This window comes from Macaca thibetana, chromosome 3 (assembly GCF_024542745.1).
Source record: "Macaca thibetana thibetana isolate TM-01 chromosome 3, ASM2454274v1, whole genome shotgun sequence".
Classification (NCBI taxonomy): domain Eukaryota; kingdom Metazoa; phylum Chordata; class Mammalia; order Primates; family Cercopithecidae; genus Macaca; species Macaca thibetana.
Window position 1 is genome coordinate 53,143,667 of NC_065580.1, and position 19,666 is coordinate 53,163,332.

The 19,666-nt window shown below is 46.3% G+C and overlaps 1 protein-coding gene across 1 annotated transcript in view; it reads right to left on the reverse strand.

Annotated features, from left to right (window-relative positions):
* Nucleotides 1-19,666, reverse strand: part of CDHR3 (cadherin related family member 3) — a 62,728-nt gene that overhangs the window by 23,177 nt on the left and 19,885 nt on the right. The window contains 5 exon segments of the mRNA XM_050784812.1: nucleotides 6,678-6,867; nucleotides 9,863-10,007; nucleotides 12,918-12,940; nucleotides 15,085-15,167; nucleotides 16,953-17,047. Of these exon segments, the coding sequence (XP_050640769.1) occupies nucleotides 6,678-6,867; nucleotides 9,863-10,007; nucleotides 12,918-12,940; nucleotides 15,085-15,167; nucleotides 16,953-17,047 (536 nt within the window).

Below are 19,666 nucleotides of genomic sequence, written 5' to 3' on the forward strand. Positions count from 1 at the left end.
GCACATGCATTTTCCAAGCCTCTGCTGTGCCATGTTTGTTAATGCTCCAGTGGTCAAAGCAATTCACATGGTCAAGTTCAGATTCAAGGAGACCCATCTCTTGATGAAACAGAAAAATCACATTGCAAAGGAGCATGCATGCAGAGCAAGCAGGGAGGAATTTGTGGCTTTTCTTTCTTTTTTGTTTGTTTTGGCTATCTATCTTAATCATATTTTGCCTTGGTAGAATTTCTTACAAAAATATATCGTGGCTGTCATGAGAATGTGCCTGGAAGACCTTCAACCATGAGAGCATAACTGACCATCGGCCTCAGCTGCTGCGCTCTGAATCCATCACTGTGTTTGTGGTGAGGCCACGTACCAACAACTGGTCATGGCAAAGATACTAAGGCTCATTCCTGTCCTGTGTCAGCTGACACTGACTCCAGGACCCCCAATGCCCTAGCTGAACACTCCTTAGACTGCATGGCAGCCTGGAATATGTCCAACTACCTTTTCTCCCTCTTTCCTTTACTCAGATCAGCCTTGCATCATGATCTGATGACTTGCCCAGCCTTGTCCATCTCTCTCCCCATTTTCTGCCACAGGCATCTCCCCTAATAATAGCCTTGCACATTTAACCCCATCTTAGCATCTCATTCTTGGAGCATATACTTCTCTCTGCAACCAAACTCTGCTCCCTTCTTTGTTCCACATCCTCTTTTCATGGCAGATAAAATTGGCTCTGGGCTCAGTGCATACAGAGCAAAGTCTGACAGCAAGAATGGTCATGGGCCACTTGCTTGAGGATAACAGGTTTGCTTGCTGGAGCGAAAACAGGTGTAATGGAGTCTCCATGATGTTTCATTGGCAAAGATTACCTCTGTATTTCAGCAGGATTGGAGTCTGAGCATTCCTGCCTTGATTGCACAATGTCATGGTTTCATTCATAGGGACTTAGAATAGACACTACTTATTAAACACCAACTGCATGCTGTATCATACCGAGCCCTTTAAAAACACTATCTCTAATTTCCTCATCTCATAGAGGTTTGTATTCTTGTCGCCACTGCACGGGGGAAGAAAGAGTGGTTCCAAGCATTTTCAACGCCTGTCCAGGAAAGTGGATGTATACAGACTCGATCCTCTGCAGTGTTAGAGTCACTGTAAACTTTAACTTCCATCGATAAGTATCCAGGCTCACAGATGGTTTGGGGATCTAAGCCTTGATTTCAACTCTGCAGAAGCCAGGAGATTGCATCATTTAAAGAATCCAAGGTTCTGAAGCCAGACATTTCAGGCACTCCAACAGAGGCCTCTTCACTTGGCCCCCCAGAACTGCTTGGCTTGTTCTCTCATTCGTCCCTGACAGCTGGGTTTTTTCCCCTAAACGCCTAACTTGGAAAGCCACTCCCCTCACTCAGCAATCCCTGCCTCAAAAGCGGACTACCTTCGCTCCCAGCCATCAGACCATGTTTCTCTCCCCATGCAAAGGCGACTGTGTCCAGCCCGTTCTGAATCAGCCAAACTGCTCCACCTCTTGCTCACAAACAGCTTGCGAAGTGCTTTCAGTGAAGAGCCTGATTTACAACCAGAGCGGGGGTTGTCACGGTGCCTCGGAAGCCTCCGCTGGGCCCTGGGCTCATTCATTATCAGCCTGGGAAAGCCTCAGGGGCTACGGTGCGAAGGGCTGGGAGCCTGCAGGGGCCCTCGCGGGCAGCAGGGGGCGCCCGCCTCCTCCAGGCCGCCCTCCTCCCAGCGGGAGCACAGCACGCGGCCTCCAGCAGCCGCGCCGACCCCACCGGCTCTGCCACCTGCTCTCAAGAACTCCATAGCAGAGACCGCGCCCACAGCCTCTGGGGAGGGAACAAACACTCAAGAGCAAGTGTCAGAGACTGTGGCAGAACCACTGCCATTGTCACTTTGTTCTGTTTGGACCTGCTTGTGTGCTTGGCTTTGACATAGTCCGGCTGGAGAAGGTATCAGGCTGGGAGGATGGCGGGTGCTGCAGGTTAGAGCTTCTCACCCCTCTCGCACCCACCCTTATGCAGCCTTGGGACGCGGGGCTGGGCTTTAGGCTGAAGACCTCCACCGCTGGAACTGCAGAGGAGGCGTCCCTTTCGTTGCCCTTCCTTACATCTTGGCGTTCATAGGGTGGCTGAGAGGTCCTCCCGCTAGAAGAGCCCAGAGAAGGGACTTGAGCCTTGGTTAGATTATCTTCAGTAATAAATGCAGTTAGTCCAGTTATGGATTTCACTTCGGCCTTCAGGGCTAATCTGGAGGGAAGATTATCAAGAGCAGGACTCTGTTTGGGCTTGCCTGGACAGTCTAGGATATTCAAATTGCAGTTTCACCAGCGAATATGGAACACAGTCTGCAAACTATCCTCCCATACCCCAGGGGAATCTGGACTGCAGGAAGCCAAATATACAATTAACAGATATGCACTGAAGAGAGAAAATGGACAAGGAAGGTTTGAGACAGCACAGCCCTCTCCAGACATTCTCACTTCTTAACCTTCACCCACTACCTCTTAGGGCAGAGGAACAAGGAAGAGCAGGAGGACAGAAGAGGGCAGGAACTTCCCAGGATATACTGGAACCACCCAAGAGTGCTAGCACAGATTTAAAATGTCAAATAAAGTGTAAGTGTGATGCTGCCAATTGTCTTTACTCCATCCCCAGGGCCCAGACATCTCTCAATTTATGCATGTAAAGGTGTGGAAGTCACAATCCTAACTACCCATGCAGCTATCCCCACCCATCTGATGGACTTGTAGGGCTTAGGTTGGGATAGGAACCTACTATGTGCTCAAGATTGTGACTGACGTTATTGGGGTATCAGCAGGAAGCAGCTGGTGAATTAAGATCATTCTAGGAGGGGTCAGTAAAGGGACTATGAAGAAGGTGCTCACAGAGTATATGGAAATCTCATGGGACAGTACAATATCTCAGGGCTCATGAGAGTGAAGCACCCTTACCACCTCTAGGCCCAGGGGAGCCAGTGGAGGAAGCAGGCCCTGCCACCAGGGACAGAGAGCTGCCTATGGGAATGGAGATATTCAGGCAGGGGAGGGATGTACCCAGCTCACAAGGAGGGAGACTGACCCTCCTCTTTCCGTCTTTCCAGGACTCCCCATTGGCCAACCAGAAACTGAAAGGCAAGGGAGCTGGTTGGTACCTGATATGGTTTGGCTGTGTCCCCACCCAGATCTCATCTTGAATTCCCACATGTTGTGAGAGGCACCCAGTGGGAGGAAATTGAATCATGGGGGCAAGTCTCTCCTGTGCTGTTCTTGTGATAGTGAATAAGTCTTACAAGATCTGATGGCTTTATAACGGGGAGTTTCCTTGCACAAGCTCTCTCTTTGCCTGCTGCCATCCATGTAAGACATGACTTGCTTCTCCATGCCTTCTGCCATGATTGTGAGGCTTCCCCAGCCACATGGAACTGTAAGTCCATTAAACCTCTTTTGTAAATTACCCAGTCTCATGTATGTCTTTATCAGCAGTATGAAAATGGACTAATCCAGTGAATTGGTACCAATAGAGTAGGGTACTGCTGTAGATACCTGAAAATCTGGAAGCAATTTTGGAACTGGGTAACATGCAGGGGTTGGAACAGTTTGGAGGGCTCAAAAGAAGACAGGAAAATATGAGAAAGTTTGGAACTCCCTTAAGACTTGTTGAATGGCTTTGACCAAAATGCTGATAATGATATGGACAATTAAATACAGGCTGAGGTGGTCTCAGATGGAGATGAGGAACTTGTTGAGAACCAGAGCAAAGGTAACTCTTCTTATGTTTTAGCAAAGAGACTGGTGGCATTTTGCCCCTGCCCTAAAGACTTGTAGAACTTCGAACTTTAGAGAGATGATTTAGGGTATCTGGTAGAAGAAATTTTTAAGCAGCAAAGCATTCAAGATGTGACTTGGGTACTGTTAAAGGCATTCAGTTTTATGAAGGAAGCAGAGCTTTAAAATTTGGAAATTTTGCAGCCTGACAATGCAATAGAAACGAAAATCCCATTTTCTGAGGAGAAATTCAAGACAGCTGCAGAAATTTACATAAGTAACAAGGAGCTGAATGTTAATCACCAAGACAATGGGGAAAATGTCTCCAGGGCCTGTCAGAGATCTCTGTGGGAGCCACTCCCATCACAGGCCCAGAGGTTTAGGAAGAAGAAATGGTTTCATGGGCCAGGCCCAGTGTCCCTCTGTTGTGTGCAGCCTAGGGACTTGGTGCCCTGCATCCCAGCTGCTCTAGCTGTGACTAAAAGGGGCCAAGGTACAGCTCGGGCTATTGCTTCAGAGGGTGGAAGCCCCAAGCCTTGCCAACTTTCATGTGGTGTTGAGCCTGTGGGTACACAGAAGAATTGAGGTTTGGGAACCTCTGTTTAGATTTCAGAGGATGTATGGAAATGCCTGGATGCCCAGGCAGAAGTTTGTTGCAGGGGCAGCCCCTCATGGAGAACCTCTGCTAGGGCAGTGCAGAAGGGAAATGTGGGGTTGCAGTTCCCACACAAAGTCCCTAGTAGGGCACTGTCTAGTGGAGCTCTGAGAAGAGGGCCACTGTCCTCCAGACCCCAGAATGGTAAATCCACTGACAGCTTGTACCATGCACCTGGAAAAGCCACAGACATTCAAGTGCCAGCCCGTGAAAGCATCCGAGATGGAAGCTGTACCCTGCAAAGCCACAGGAATGGAGCTGCCCAAGATCATGGGAACCCACCTTTTGCATAAGTGTGACCTGGATGTGAGACATAGAGTCAAAGGAGATGATTGTGGAGCTTTAAGATTTGACTACCCTGCTGGATTTCAGACTTGCATGGGGCCTGTAGCCCCTTCATTTTGGCCAATTTCTCCCATTTGGAACAGCTGTACCAATGCCTATACCCCCATTGTATCTAGGAAGTAACTAACTTGCTTTTGATTTTACAGGTTCATAGGCAGAAGGGACTTGCCTTGTCTCAGATGAGACTTTGGTCTGTGGACTTTTGAGTTAATGCTGAAATGAGTTAGGACTTTGGGTGACTGTTGGGAAGGCATGATTGGTTTTGGAATGTGAGAACATGAGATTTGCAAAGGGCTGGGGCAGGATGATATGGTTTGGCTGTGTCTCCACCAAAGGTTCATCTTGAATTCCTACATGTTGTGGGAGACACCTGATAGGAGGAAATTGAATCATGGGGGCAAGTCTTTCCTGTGTTGTTCTCATGATAGTGACTAAGTCTCATGAGATCTGATGGCTTTATAAGTGGGAGTTTCCCTACACAAGCTCTATCTCTTTGCCTGCTGCCATGCATGTAAGATGTAACTTGCTCCTCCTTGTCTTCTGCCATGATTGTGAGGCTTCCCCAGTTATGTGGAACTGTAAGTCCAATTAAACCTCTTTCTTTTGTAAATTGCCCAGTCTCAGGTGTATCTTTATCAGCAGCATGAAAACAGACTAATACAGTATCCATCCAGGTCAGTGTCTTGGAGCACAGAGCAGGGTGGAGACTGGATCTGAAGGGACAAGTCAGTGGTGCGTCCAGAACAGAGTTTAACCATTTTGATATCAGACTCGAGGCCACATGGATCCTTTAGCATTACGCTGGGCATGCCATTTGGGAGAGGGAAACATTCATGAGTATAGTAAAGGAATTTCTATTTCCCCTGCTCCTCCAGGGCAATCTTGGTCTAGGGTCCTTTGTCCTCTGCATGTATTGGGTCTATGTCCAGAGTCACCTGGAGAAAACTTACAAAATGACTCAAAGATAAACTCAGGAGACTCACCCCATGGGGACATCCGGAACTGAGACCCACCCCAGTCATCAGCCTTGCTCCAGATACAGGGCTGTCTTTTAGCAAGGGCTACTGTGGAGTTGCTCCCCACAACTCAAATTCCTCCCAAAGAGCCCTCTTCAGCCTCTCAGGAGACCAGAGACTGGCTGGAACAAAACCTTAGAGATGAGGTTTATGTGAGAAATACTAATCATGTGACTCTGACAAAACAGTAGAAAGATAATATTGTTTTCAAAAAGCATATTAACCCAGAATCACAAGCGACTTTATTGTAAAATAATAGCAAATAGATTGTGGGACAAAGAATGAGTCAAAATATACAAAATCACTTGTATCCCACTTGTACCTGCATTTTTTCCCTTTCGGATGTCTTTTGTTTATATTCAATTAAGTTGTGTAAGGTGAATTCAATGCTTTGTTTGGTTTTACATAAGTACTTGGTTTGATTTATTCATCTGGCTGGTGGTGTGTTTCTCTGGGAGTTCCTATTCACTGATCCTAAGTCTCAAACATCTATTATAACTGCTAACTAACAGCCCCATCTTGCCACCCGTGGCAATAAACAAAAACAGGCACGGTCTAGAGAGGGCCTAACAAGTCCCTGTGGTCCTTTTCACCAACGGAGATGAGCAGGATATAGAAGGGAGCAAAATAAAAAATAATTCTTAAGAGTAAGAAAGTGAACAAGGGAGATAATGAAGAAGAAGGAAAATGAAAGAGAGGGAAGAAAAAAGGATGACAACAAGGAAACCTGTGGACAAAAGTGAACAGTTCACATCGATTTATTCTACTAAGCTGTTTCTCCAAATGCTTATAATTCTTCAGGTCCTCCTGAGAATATACCAGATAAGCCAAAGGGTGGAGGACCACCAAAGAGGTAGAATGTCCAACCCAAGTTTCGAAGTGTGCATACCTGAAGGTGAACCTTTGGCATGTGGCAGGATTGTTGCTGATGTCTTCCACAATGAAGGTTATCTGGATGTGATTCTCCTGACCCCCATATAGTCTGTCCTTCACTAGAACTTCCAGGGAAATGGTGGGATTTTGTCTCAATTCACCTGCATCTCGGTGTATCATTTGGGCCGCTTGGATTGCACCAGTCACGAAGAAAGCAAAGGTTAGAATGTGACCCTTTGAAGAGAAATGAAAAGGAATACAGAAACTTGGAGAAAACTGGAAAAGACCATTTTAACATGAGGAAGAGCTTATGCAGAGCATAATCTCTATACAAATACATTTTTGAAAACCCATTAAGTTCCTCTGTTAGACATTTATTGGGGTATCTGGCCTGACCCTTCTAGGATTTTTCACACTGCACTCCAGAGTTGGGTCCCTGGTGGCAGCCCTTGCCCAGAGTGGACTGGACTGGTGAATAACTGACTCCAGCTTGACCCACAGGGCTCTCTTATTGGAGAATTTGTAACTGAAAGGCACACATTGGAAGATCACAGGCTAATTGTGGAGCTACAGAGCCTAGGTCCCTGGAGCAGCACTGGGTCACATCCTTCGTATGCCCCCATCTTTTGACATTTTCTTAGGAGATGCCCAGAATCCTGTTGATAGATGTCCCTGCCTTTTTCTTTTATTTTTCTTTTTTTTTTTTTTTCTGTTAGCTTGGTTTGCCTTAGTTTCTGTTACCTGCGACCAAAGAATCTTAATAAATATGCTCAACAAAAAGAAAAAAAAAAAAAACTCACTCTGCTTGTTAAAAGTTGAATTTTGCAACACTAGAGTGAACAGAACTCTCAGCCATCGTTATCCCTACACTATCAGCTGACAGGGCATTAGGACGTTTTCAGAGGCAGTGCACAATTACTGCCTTTGCCTGGCTCTCCTGGGAATAGGTATCCTTTGCCCGAAAGCCTAAGGAGCCAATAGCACATTTTTTGGGGGGGATTGTCTAAGGCTGGAAGTCCTTTTTGGTGATGCGATCAGGACTTACAGGAGTGGGGCAGTCTGGTAGTGGTTAAGAAGACAGGCCCGAGGAATCAGGTGGCTTAGGTTGGTACTTGAACTTCACGACCTACAAGCTGTAAGACCTTCAACAAATTGTTTAACCTGCCTGAGCCTCTCCCTAGGCCTCAGTTTCCTCATCTGTAAAATGTGAACGATGATAGTTCATTCAGTTGCTATCTTGAGTACTTGAGATGAGATGTATGTGAATAATCACTCAGCATAATGCCTGGTGTGTACTAAGGCCCCAGGAAAAGATGGTTATAGAAGTGCAGAGAAGGGGAATTCGTCCCCTTCAGAGATATTCAGATGGGAAAATAACTCCCATCGGTCTGGCAGATTGAGCAAAATGACACTGTCCCATGCAGTTACCACTAGTCACATGAGAGTTATTGAGCAATTAAATGGTGCTAATCCAAATTGAGATGTACTGTAAGCATAAAACATACAACAGTCTTCCAAGACTTGGTACCAAAGAAAATGGTATGAAATATCTCATGAATCACTTTTTTTTTTTTTTTTTTTGAGACAGGGTTTTGCTCTGTCACCCAGGCTGGAGTAGAGTGGAATGATCATAGCTCACTGCGGCCTTAAACTCCTAGGCTCAAGAGATCCTCCTGCCTCAACTTCCTGAGTAGCTGGGACTATAGGTGTGGATCACCACACTCAGCTAATTTTTAAACTTTTAGTAGAGACAGGGTTTCACTACGTTGCCCAGGCTGGTCTCAAACTCCCCGGCTCAAGCGATCCTCTGGCCTCAGCCTCCCAAAGTGTTGGGATTACAGACATGAGCCACCATGCCTGGCCATGAATAACTTTTAAGTATTGATCACGTGTTGAAATAATATTTTATACATGTTAAATAAAAATGCCTAATTAAAATTAATTTCTCCTATATCTTTTTACTTGTTAAAAATGTGACTACTAGAGACTTTGAAATTATATAAGTGACTTGATTCTATTCTTATTGGACAGTGCTGATATAGCCCCTCTCTTCAGAAGACTTCGGGGAACCCTCAGGATAAGTAACCCATCCATCCTAACACACCTGCCTTTGAGAAAAAGGTGATGGGATTCAGGACACATTATCCCAAAATATGGCACCTTGGCATTTGAGAAAACAGCAGAAGCAGGAAGGTCTCTGACCTTCTCCTGCCCTTCTTCCCTGAAGCAGCCCATAAAAGAGCTCTCTGGCTTTCGTTTGAAGCAGTCATAAGACCTTCATTCCAGCGGTATCCTACCTATACCTGGAGGAAAGGAACATCCTATTCTGGAAGACAGAGATGCCAGGAAAAATCTGAACAAACAGATCTTGCTAAATTCCCCAGGTTTATTATCATTGGGTCATACTCTTTTGTCCTGCAATCATACTTCTCCATAATTACTCACTTCATCAAACTGAGCATAAAAACACATGGATTTCCCTGTTTCTTTGAGTCTTCATTTCTGAAGACTCTGGTGTAACATAAAACTTAACATTGAATAAATTTGTATGCTTTTCTCTTGTTAATCTGTCTTTTTTTATAGAGGTCTCAGTCACAAATCTAACAATGGGTAAGAAAATAAATCTCTTCACTGCCCCCGCCCCATCCCCCACAAAGGTGAAGAGCGACATAGCTGTCAACCCTATTTAGTTTGCCCAGCCCCCATGCCAGCTGCTTTTAATACATCTATTACCTTGGTAACCAATGATGACCCCAGACAGAAAGACATGCCCCATACCAGAAGATAAGAAAAATACAATCAGCCCTCTGTATCCATGGGTTCTGCACCTCAGATTCAACCAACTGAGGATTAAAAATATTCAGGAAAAATAAATGGCTGGTTGCATCTGTACTAAACATGTACAGACATTTTTTTCTTGTCATTATTCCCTAAACAATACAACAACTATCTACATAACATTTACATTGCATTGGGTATTATAAGGAATCTAGAGATGATATAAAGTATATGGGGGGACATGCATAGGTTATATGCAAATACTATGCCATTTTATAGGAGAGACTTGAGCATACATGGATTTTGGTATCCATGGTGCGTCCTAGAACCAGTTCTGATGGGTGTCGAGGGACAACTGCATTGTAAAACAATTCAAATGGCTGAATTAGAGGATGCACTTAAGGATGGAGGTGAGTGCCTTACACTGATTTATCATGAAATATTTGCTAACAGTGGTAATGCTGTAGAGGAGGTGGCTAGGAAAACCTTCATCATCAGGATTCTCCGCTGTGATGTTGGCCATGATGGTTCCTGGACTCAGTTCCTCCAGGATCACGTATACTCCTGTCTGACTGGAACAGAGATACAGCAGACACAGCTAATTTTCAGGGGCACGGGAAGGTAGCGTCTAGGCGATTGATATTTTGGTTAGTGCTAAATATAGTGCAGAGCTGTTCAAGTTGTATCAACATGCTCAGAGGGAGAACACAGCAGTGGAAAGGAGGGGTGGCTGGCTTTTGTATTCCCAAAGATCACATCCCTGTGGATGTGAAGAAAGTACCTGTGAAGAAAGTATGCTGTCGTTGCAACAATTTACATGGGCCACAGTCTCTGACTCTACGCACATCTGCCTGATGTCATTTCAGATTGGCTTTGGCATTGACGTCTTTTGAAATAAGGATAGGTGGCCTATCCAGCTATCTTTTCTCATTGTCCCACTTTTTGTGCAGATTTCCATGAATTCTTTTAGAAATCAGTGTGTCCAGAGTTACATGCCAGGGTCATGTCCAGAGTTGCGGGTTCCCTCCCTTGTTCCTGATTCCTATCCCATGGCCGCCACCAGAAGCCAGAAAAATTGTAAAGCTTCTGTATTCTCATGCCTTTGCTCACTTTTTTTTCTTCCTTTTTTTTTTTTTTTTTTTTTTTGCCTGAGGATATAGAATTTATGCACAGAACTCGTGCACCTTTCCAAGTTGCATTAATCATGAGGTCAGCTTTCTGAACTGAGAAATAGGTCCCCTGGCAGAAGACCAGGCCCCATCATTGTCCTCCTTCTTGGAAGATAACCCCAAATCACCAACTTACCCATCTTCCTCAGACCTCCGCCAATGCCTTTGGAACAGGCCAGTAGTGAGACTGATAGGTTGGGAGTTTTAACTAACTATACATTGAGTAATTTTGAATGCTCTAAGGGAGGCTTATTGTTCAAAATAACTCTGCAGGAATATGGGGCAAATAGTCACCTCTAATTTCCCGGTTTCCCAAGTGGAGCTCTTCCCATATGGGATCTTCAAAAGGGGTATAGTACTTCTTAGATCTAAGTGACTGCATTCCTTTCATGAGCTTGGAATATTTCTGCTGTGCTATCTCACCATCCCTATAAGGTAGGTAGGGCCAGAGGAAGGAGAAATGGCAGGAAATCAATAGCTAGAGTCAGGGGCAGTCAGAGAAAGGCAGGAACCAGGGCCTCACCCAAACCCTCCCTACCAGGGTTCCTCCCTGGATCCAAGTTCCCCCCACATCCATTCACAAGGTGGTCTTCTGTGGGTATACTCCATTGCTGGGGGACAGTAATCATGTTCAGCCTAAGGTCACTCCAAGGTCCCACTGAAACAGGCCCATTCATCCTTTCCCTTACCTGACATACCTCCTTCTCAGGGAGTCTGTGATGTTGCCCCTGATGGGTCTAGGAATAGGCAAAGGGGGATGGGGCCAAAGAGATGGGGTGGCAGGAACCGAAACTAGAACCAGGAGGGAAGGAGATGGCCCCAGCTCCCTAGGCTGGGCCAAGCCCCTCAGTCCCTTCTGTGAGTGCCCCTGTTGCTGATATAGTATGCTTTTGCTTTGGTCATCATGAGTGAGTTCTGTTAACTTCCAACACAGAGGCCACTAAGATGCATGTGCTAATCACACAGCCATGCGCTACTGCTCCAAGCATGCTCCTAGTAAAAGCATCACCAAGGAGCTTGTTAGACATGCAGACCTCAGGTCTGCCCACCCCAGCTCTCCGAACCAGGATTGGCTTTTTCACAAGATGCCCAGCAGATCTGTATAGGCTTTAACGTTTCAGAAGGAAGATTATAAGATGATGCCACAGGTAGCAACCACAGGCTCCCAGCCTCCCACAGGACAGAGAGAGGACACAGAGGAAAAGCCCCTTCCTCCCATCATCCCTCCTTCCTTCTCAGGCAGTGGTTCTCAGCTGGGGGGTGGGGGTGGTGTCTGAACACATGTTTGATTTTCACAACTAGAGGAGAGAGCTGCTATTGATGTTTAGGGGACAGAAGCTGGAGATGCTGCTAAACATCCTCCAATGCACAGGACAGCCCCTCTACAAAGGGGTACCTGGCTCAATGCCAGCAGTTCTGCTGTTTAAGAAACTCTGCTCTGAAGGCTCATCTAGTCCATGCTGAGTGCTCCAGGAACTCAGATCCCCGAGAAGGGAACTAGTCAGGCTATTGGCCACGACACAGCTGCTCAGGTGAAATATTCTCTCCTTGGTTAACCTGACATTGAGCCTGGCAGGAGATAAAATCTTTAGTCTATTTGATTTTTGAATCCAAGATACAGGTATATATAAAATATCATTCAACATAGACGACAGTTAAGAGCTATTCAAAGCACAGTGAAGCCAGGTGCCATGCAGCCACCCTGACAGAGTAAAGCTCTGCTACCACTTGTATTCCCACACCCTTCTTCCCTGTAACACATGACCCCCAGAGCTTGGGCCAGCAGCCACACTTATGGGGAAGGGTGTGAATGCTGGGAAGCCATGGATGGCTTCACCACTATGAATGAGTATTCAGTAAGTGCTCAAGGTGTGCATGACACTGCCAAGCACCAGGTGGAAAAGGACTGAGTAAATACAAAAGAAATGGGCAGGAGGGGAGAAAGACCTACCTACCCAACTCTAAAATAAAGTGCTCTGCACACACAGCAAGCTCCATGCACAGGAAAACAGTAAATATGTCAGGTGCTTTTTTTTTTTTTTTCTTTTTTTGAGATGGAGTTCTGCTCTTGTTACCCAGGTTAGAGTGCAGTGGCATGATCTCGGCTCACCGCAACCTCTGCCTCTCGGGTTCAAGCGATTCTCCTGTCTCAGCCTCCTGAGTAGCTGGGATTACAGGCACCTGCCACCACACCTGACTAATTTTGTATTTTTAGCAAAGACAGGATTTCACCATGTTGGTCAGGCTGGTCTCGAACTCCTGACCTCAGGTGATCCACCCGCCTCAGCCTCCCAAAGTGCTAGGATTACAGGTGTGAGCCACTGCACCCGGTCTGTCAGGTGCTTTTATAATAAGATGCTCAACTTCAATAATGGCAGACTCCTGGATCATGCATCCTGAGTCTATAAAGCTTTCTGATATTTGTCACCAACCAGGGGTAAAATGGGGAGACATTCTCAAGAACACACATAGGACTTATTTGGTTGTGTTAACTACATGAGTTTAACAAATAGTAAAGATAGACAGGCTGTCTGTACGTTTTATATTTGTATTTCACCGTCAAACTCAGTACACTTGAGTCTGTTTGAGGATTTAATTTTGTTAATCCTGAATTAAAGAAGTTATCATTAGTGCTAGCACTGATTTATGGGAAAAGGAGGCTCAGAAGCTCAAGGGAACCATGAAAGCCCCCGAAGTCAGCATGTAGTTTGAAACCGAGCAAATCCTTTCAAATGGCGATGGCTGAGGGATGAGGTTGACTCTCATTGACTGCCCCCACTCCTTTTGGAGTGAGGCTCTAGCAGACCCATCCTCACCTTCAACCAAGGAATGCTGTTTGAATAAAGTCGACTAACTTAAAAAGCAAACAAACAAACAGAAGACTGTTACACAGATCATGCTGTCTGCTTGGGGATGGAGCCCAATATGTTCCTCTTTCAAACCTAAAATGAGAACCAGAGAGCTCCAGGCTGACCTCGGGGTGCATCCTAAGCCAGCAAGGGTCATGTTCTCTCTCAGCTAAAGTCAGTTTCTGTATTTTGGAAGATGTGGTCCAAACCAGATGGTTTATAAGCTTTGCCCCTGGGGAGGACTTACTATTTTTCGCTTTACAACCCCATTAACCTTCCTCCCCTCCTCCCAGATGGGACTTGTGGGGAAGGTGTCAAAGAATGCATCTGCTCCAGCCCTGCAGCCATCACCTTCCTCTGGGGGTTCTTGAAGAATGCAGAGCTGTGTGGGCCCATACCTGAGCCTGAGTCTGGGTTGGGATGTCATAACTGTTAACAGGCTGCCTGGACTTTGCTCCAGGAGCCACCTGTCAGCCCAAAGGCACTGAGCTCTCCTTCTGAAACTAATCCAGCATCAGGTGCTGATGGAAAGCATTACATAACAATTTAATAACAGCAGATAAATTGAGGGTCAAGGTTTGAAAGAGGAACGTATCAGGGCTCCATCCTCAGGCTGTGGGAGTGGAGCAGATGCATTCTTTGACACCTGCCACTGGACTGTAGACTGTGTTAACATCCAGAAGTTGTGCAACTGTGGTGTGTTTGCCAAGTGGCACCAGGTTAGTCTGGGAGTGAGGTTGCCTTAATACCTCCCAATCTTGGAATACTTTTGCAAGCCCTCTACCCACCTCTGAGGCCTAATGGTCTTTTATTGGTGGAGTATCCTGTGCTGAATCTATTCATAGCCATTCATGCTGTTAAAGGTGATTTTGCCACTTTCCTTGTGGCTGGCTCCTATGCCATCGCAGGGACTGGGGCAGGCAGAGGCTCTGTAAGCAGTATGTCAGGCTGTTTGCAGTGCCATCTACTAGCTCAGAATCCCATCATCTCCTCCTAAATCCCCATCTACGATAGGCTCAGATCTTCTTTTGTGTCTGGGATAGTGCCAGGCACATTTTCACAAACTACCCTCCACCCAATGCATTTACCCTTCCCACCTCTGCTGGACAGAGGAGCTGCCAGACACAGCCGGATGACTTTTTTGGATCCATGATGGCAGGAAGAAACTTTAGAGCAGCCAGTAAAGGGCAGGCACCCTGAAAATAGCCCTCTCCTCAGTGCGAGGATGACATGCTAGGAGCGGGCATTAGGGAGTCGTGAGTGATGGTGCATGCTCTGGGACTCTGCTGTTACTAACGTGCGGCACTTTAAAAGCACCCTCTGCATGTGCACAGCGGCAGGCCACACCCCGGGGCATGTGTCCGCCCCTCCTCCACACCATATCCAAAATCCCATGGTGCATGTCAATGTCAGGGTACAGGAGGCAGAGGCAGCAAAGGTGGAAAACAGCAGTCCAGAGAGTCCAGAGGCCAGGATAAAGACTCTGAAGAGCTCATGCCTCTCATTTCTCCTGCAGGCCACAGCAAAGGGCATCCTTTTGCCTTGTATTAAATGTGCCAGAGGAGATGAGGCCACCTAAGAAGGAAGTGCCTGCGGCCCAGGGAGTCCTGCATGCCCTCAGGCCTACCTGGTAAAGTGAGGGGCTTCACCTGGAGCGCTCTGGAGGCTTTGAGGCCTCTACTGTCCCTCACCTCCACGATGAGATGGAAACTGCCAGGGAAACATTCCACGTAAGAGAATCAAGCTTTGCTGGCACTATTTCAAAACAGGATGGGGAAAACTATGGAGTAGGAGGAGTGAGAGCAGAGCCTGTCCTTTTGGTGGTGACCCTCTCCGTAATGCCCCCACAGTCTCAAGGCCTGCAGGGCGATCTTTCTCCCCCCGTCTCCGAACCTACTGGCTGCTTCTCATTCTGCAGGGGCTATTCACCACCATTGTCCCACCAGGTCAGCGTCTGCTCAAGCGCCATGCTGCACGCTCTATCCCGGTGTTTCTCACAAGACCCCTGGAACGTGCATATCACTCCCACGGGAGGAAGCGAGGCTCCCACGGCTCACATGGCTAGCTCTTGTTCCCACACCTGGCGCAGAGCCAGGAGCCTCACCTCCTTCACCCCAAGGCCAACATGTTTTCATCCACAAAGCCTGGACTTTCCCCAAAGCCTGCTCACCCTACTTTATTGCTTTCCCCTCATCAGCCCCTTTGCTTGGATGGCTGCCTCTCCCAAACAAGACGGGGTTGGAGAAGTCTTGTATAGATCACCCTTGACATTAGTGACTCCATCTTAGAAAAAAAATGCCATCTTACATTTCAAAAGGCATCAAGCCAGCAGGGTCCAGCTGTTCACCTAATCAATAGAGACAACACTCAACCAGATAAGGGCATAATCCTTTACTATCAGTCTTCACCAGAGGACTCAAGGGCCATAAAACGAGCAGGACTTCACCGGCTTGACACGGCCATCTTGACAGACCCTGTCTTGCTGTCACTTGTAATCAGCACCCAGCATCTGCCCAAATCAAAGACTCGTCCTTGCAAGACATTGATGACCATCTGGATGTGGCCAAGACACTATCCTTGTCCTTGGAGAGTCAGACCTTAGACATCACTGTCCTTGGTCTGATTTATTAACCTCTTTTTTCTATTCCCTTTTCTCATGATGTTAAATGTTACTTTGTTTGATGTAGAATGTTTAATTTATAACATTTATGTGCTGATGAAGTATACTATGTATAGTTTACAATATTGACTGACCTGTGGAGTGGCTTGAGTCTGTGTGCTCTGACTACTGAGTTAGCAAGAAGTCTAAGCAGAGTTGCCTCCTTGGGAATTCCATGTAGCTCATGGCTTTTAGGATTGAAGTAGCATCAGTAATGGCCGGGTGCAGTGGCTCACGCCTGTAATCCCAGCACTTTGGGAGGCCGAGGCGGGTGGATCACGAGGTCAGGAGATCGAGACCATCCTGGCTAACAAGGTGAAACCCAGTATCTACTAAAAATACAAAAAATTAGCTGGGTGTGGTGGCGGGCGCCTGTAGTACCAGTTACTCAGGAGGCTGCGGTAGGAGAATGGTATGAACCCAGGAGGCGGGAGCTTGCGGTGAGCAGAGATTGCGCCACTGCAGTCCAGCCGGGGTGACAGAGCCAGACTCTGTCTCAAAAAAAAAAAGAAATAGCATCAGTAAAAACCTGACCTTATGGAAAGACACAAATGTGCATGAACCTGGTTATGTCTGACCTTGCACTGCTCATGACACTCCTGTACTTGGGCACCCTTTCCCATACTGTCATTCTTGTTCTCTGGAGATCAAAAGAGACCTCCCAGACAATTGCCCATCCGTCTCTGGGGTTCACTACCATCTGAGCTTACAATGAGGCTGTAGACTGCTCAAGGGCCCCCACCCAGCTACCCTCAGGTTGCACTGTGACCTATTCCTTATGTTTTCCTTGACCCTCAGATCAACAGTACTTCAAGCAAGGTCAGTAGCAAGGCTACCTGCTGTGTCCTGCTTCAAAGTCCAGTTCTGTTGTGGAGAAGAGGGTGCCATTAGCAGACATTCTGAAGCTCTTTGAGGGAGAAATCAGGAAATACTAAAAAATGAAGGGAAAAATTTGGTGAGATCAGCCCATCTACCCACCCTTCCCCAGAAGATGTGTGTGCTCATTTCCTGTTTTATATTCTCAGCCCTTGGAACATTCTCAATGCATCAGGATGCAGTTCAAATGAGCAGTTATCCAATTTAATCACTCTTGAATCCAGAAACTTCTGGCTCTGTTGGTCTGAGCCCTGGTTGACCACACCCTGAAAACCTGGTGAGTGGATCCTGTTCTAACTACAGAAAGTATATAAAAGGCCCCTGTCCAGGCAGGCTCTGCTTCTGAGTCCAGTCTTCTTATCCCCATCACTGTGTTCTCACTTCTACTGGACAACTTCTGATTTTGATTCTATGCCTTCGCTTTAACCAACACTGTTTAAATACACCTACTACCCACTAGGTAATAGGACTATACCAAAGTGAGTAAGATCTGTCACTACCCTTAAAAACAACTTACAATATAGCAGGGTGTAAAATGCACGAGCATCACTTACTGAAATGACTAAAGGAACAAGGGACAAAGGTGAACTGAGAATGAAACGTAGCAGGGCTTACAGTATAGCTCGGAAGCTGGTTTAGGGATACAGAAGAGCTGTTTTTATATCTAATTCCTGGCATGTGGCCATTGGGAAAGTCCTTCCTACATCTCTGGGTAGTTGAGAGTCTTTGTAGTCCTTGGCTCCCAGCCCAGCTCTCTTGATGACACCCTGCCCGGAACTCCTTGATCTGATAGGAAAAGACGGGTTTATGTGTACAGCCCACTGAGGGCCAGCCCATAGGAGGACTGTGCCTGTGCCACCCATGGCAGCTCATCAAGATTGCTCTGTTTCTCCCACACTGGAGTCAAGAAAACAGGGGAAGAGCCTGGATCAGAAGAGCTGAGTTCATGGTCCAAGTTCTTTTTTTTTTTTTTTTTTTTTTTTTTTTTTTTTTGTGAGACAGAGTCTGGCTCTGTCACCCAGCCTGCAGTGCAGTGGCGCTATCATGGCTTACTGCAGCCTCCGCCTCCCAGGCTCAAGCGATACTCCCATCTCATCCTCACGAGTAGCTGGGACTACAGGTGTGTGCCACCACACCTGGCTAATTTTTTTTTGTATTTTTTGTAGAGACAGGGTTTCACCATGTTGCCCAGGCTGGGCTTGAACTCCTGAGCCCAAGTGATCCACCTGCCTCTGCCTCCCTGAGTGCTGGGATTACAGGCATGAGCCACTGCATCTGGCTTAAGCTTTGGTCCTCACCACAAGGTCTGGGACAAGTGCCTTTCTTGCCTATAACTTAGGGCTGATACACCCAATTGCTCCTTCATGTTATTGAGGATTAAATGAGAATGCATGCCGTAAAATATGACAGATCGCAGCAACGCTAGAGACTTACATGTTTATATTCATTTCTTCCAAAGGGCTTTAAGGTTAGAAGGTTTCATTATTTCCTGCTAGGATGAGGGATGTTCTATCCTCAAGGCCTTAGATCTCTGGATCAGATCATCAGTGGAGGTTTTGCAACCACAGCCACAGCCCCTGAAGTCTAGAATCAAAGGAAACACCTGCCAAGGTTTCCAACCCAGTGATTTGCTGTGTTATGAGTGCTGCTGAGCTTCCAGTACAAGAAGCGAGTGTGCACAGAAGATAGATGAAAGGCCTCCTTTGAGGCCAATATAAGGTTTTCAAGCCATTTTTAAATGTTTCCTTTTGTTTATTATTTAATAATGTTTTTCTAGTTGTAATGAACATATTTTATGCAAAACCAAGGCAGACAGAAAAGTATAAAAAAGAAATGAAATATGCCACCTATTAAATCTCATTTTGGTGATTAGCCTTCTGTTCTTTCCTATGCAAACGTATACCCTCCATAAATAGTTGGATGATGTTATCATCAAAATTATAAAATCTGTTCCTTGCATTTATATCTTGAGCATTTACCCCTATTCTTAAGTCTTATTTTACAGGCTGGTTAGTTAACGATGGCGCAGCATCCTACTACAGGGGTTTATTTTACTAAATCATTCTTGCTGATCATTTAGGTGTTTTCTGCTCATTTAAAGGGGAAATATTTGGGTGATGCCACAGAGCACCCTTCTTCCAGCCCCACAAATTGTGCAAGTACCTTGGCAGTACTCCCAGATGTGGGGTTTAAATCCCAAGCTCCCCATTAATATGCCAGCTCATGGCCTGGCAGCAATTGCCTAGGCCTGCAGCTGCCCACACACAGAGCCGTCCTGTGTCTTTGAGCAGAGGCTTCCCTACAGAGAAGCCTCGCATATCCATAAAGCAGAGCCTGAAGCTACATATGATAGAACAACTGGGTTTTAGAGACTCGTGGGTTGGGGAGGAGATTTACTACATGTATCTGAATCAGAGTGTCCTTCCACATGTGTTTTGAAATGCTCCAGGAGCTGGGTCTCCAATTCTGGTTGGTCCCAAGCATGATAAGGTCTTGGGATACAGAGAAGACAGATAGGCCCTACGCTCCAAAATCTTATGGTCAACTGAGGGAACAAAGGTTTGGGGAGGTGCTCCAAAGGGGATACATACAGGATATGATGGGAACTCAGAAGGACTTTTAGACTCATCTGTAATACAAGAGTCACAAATTAGGGTAGTAAATTAAGTTTGGT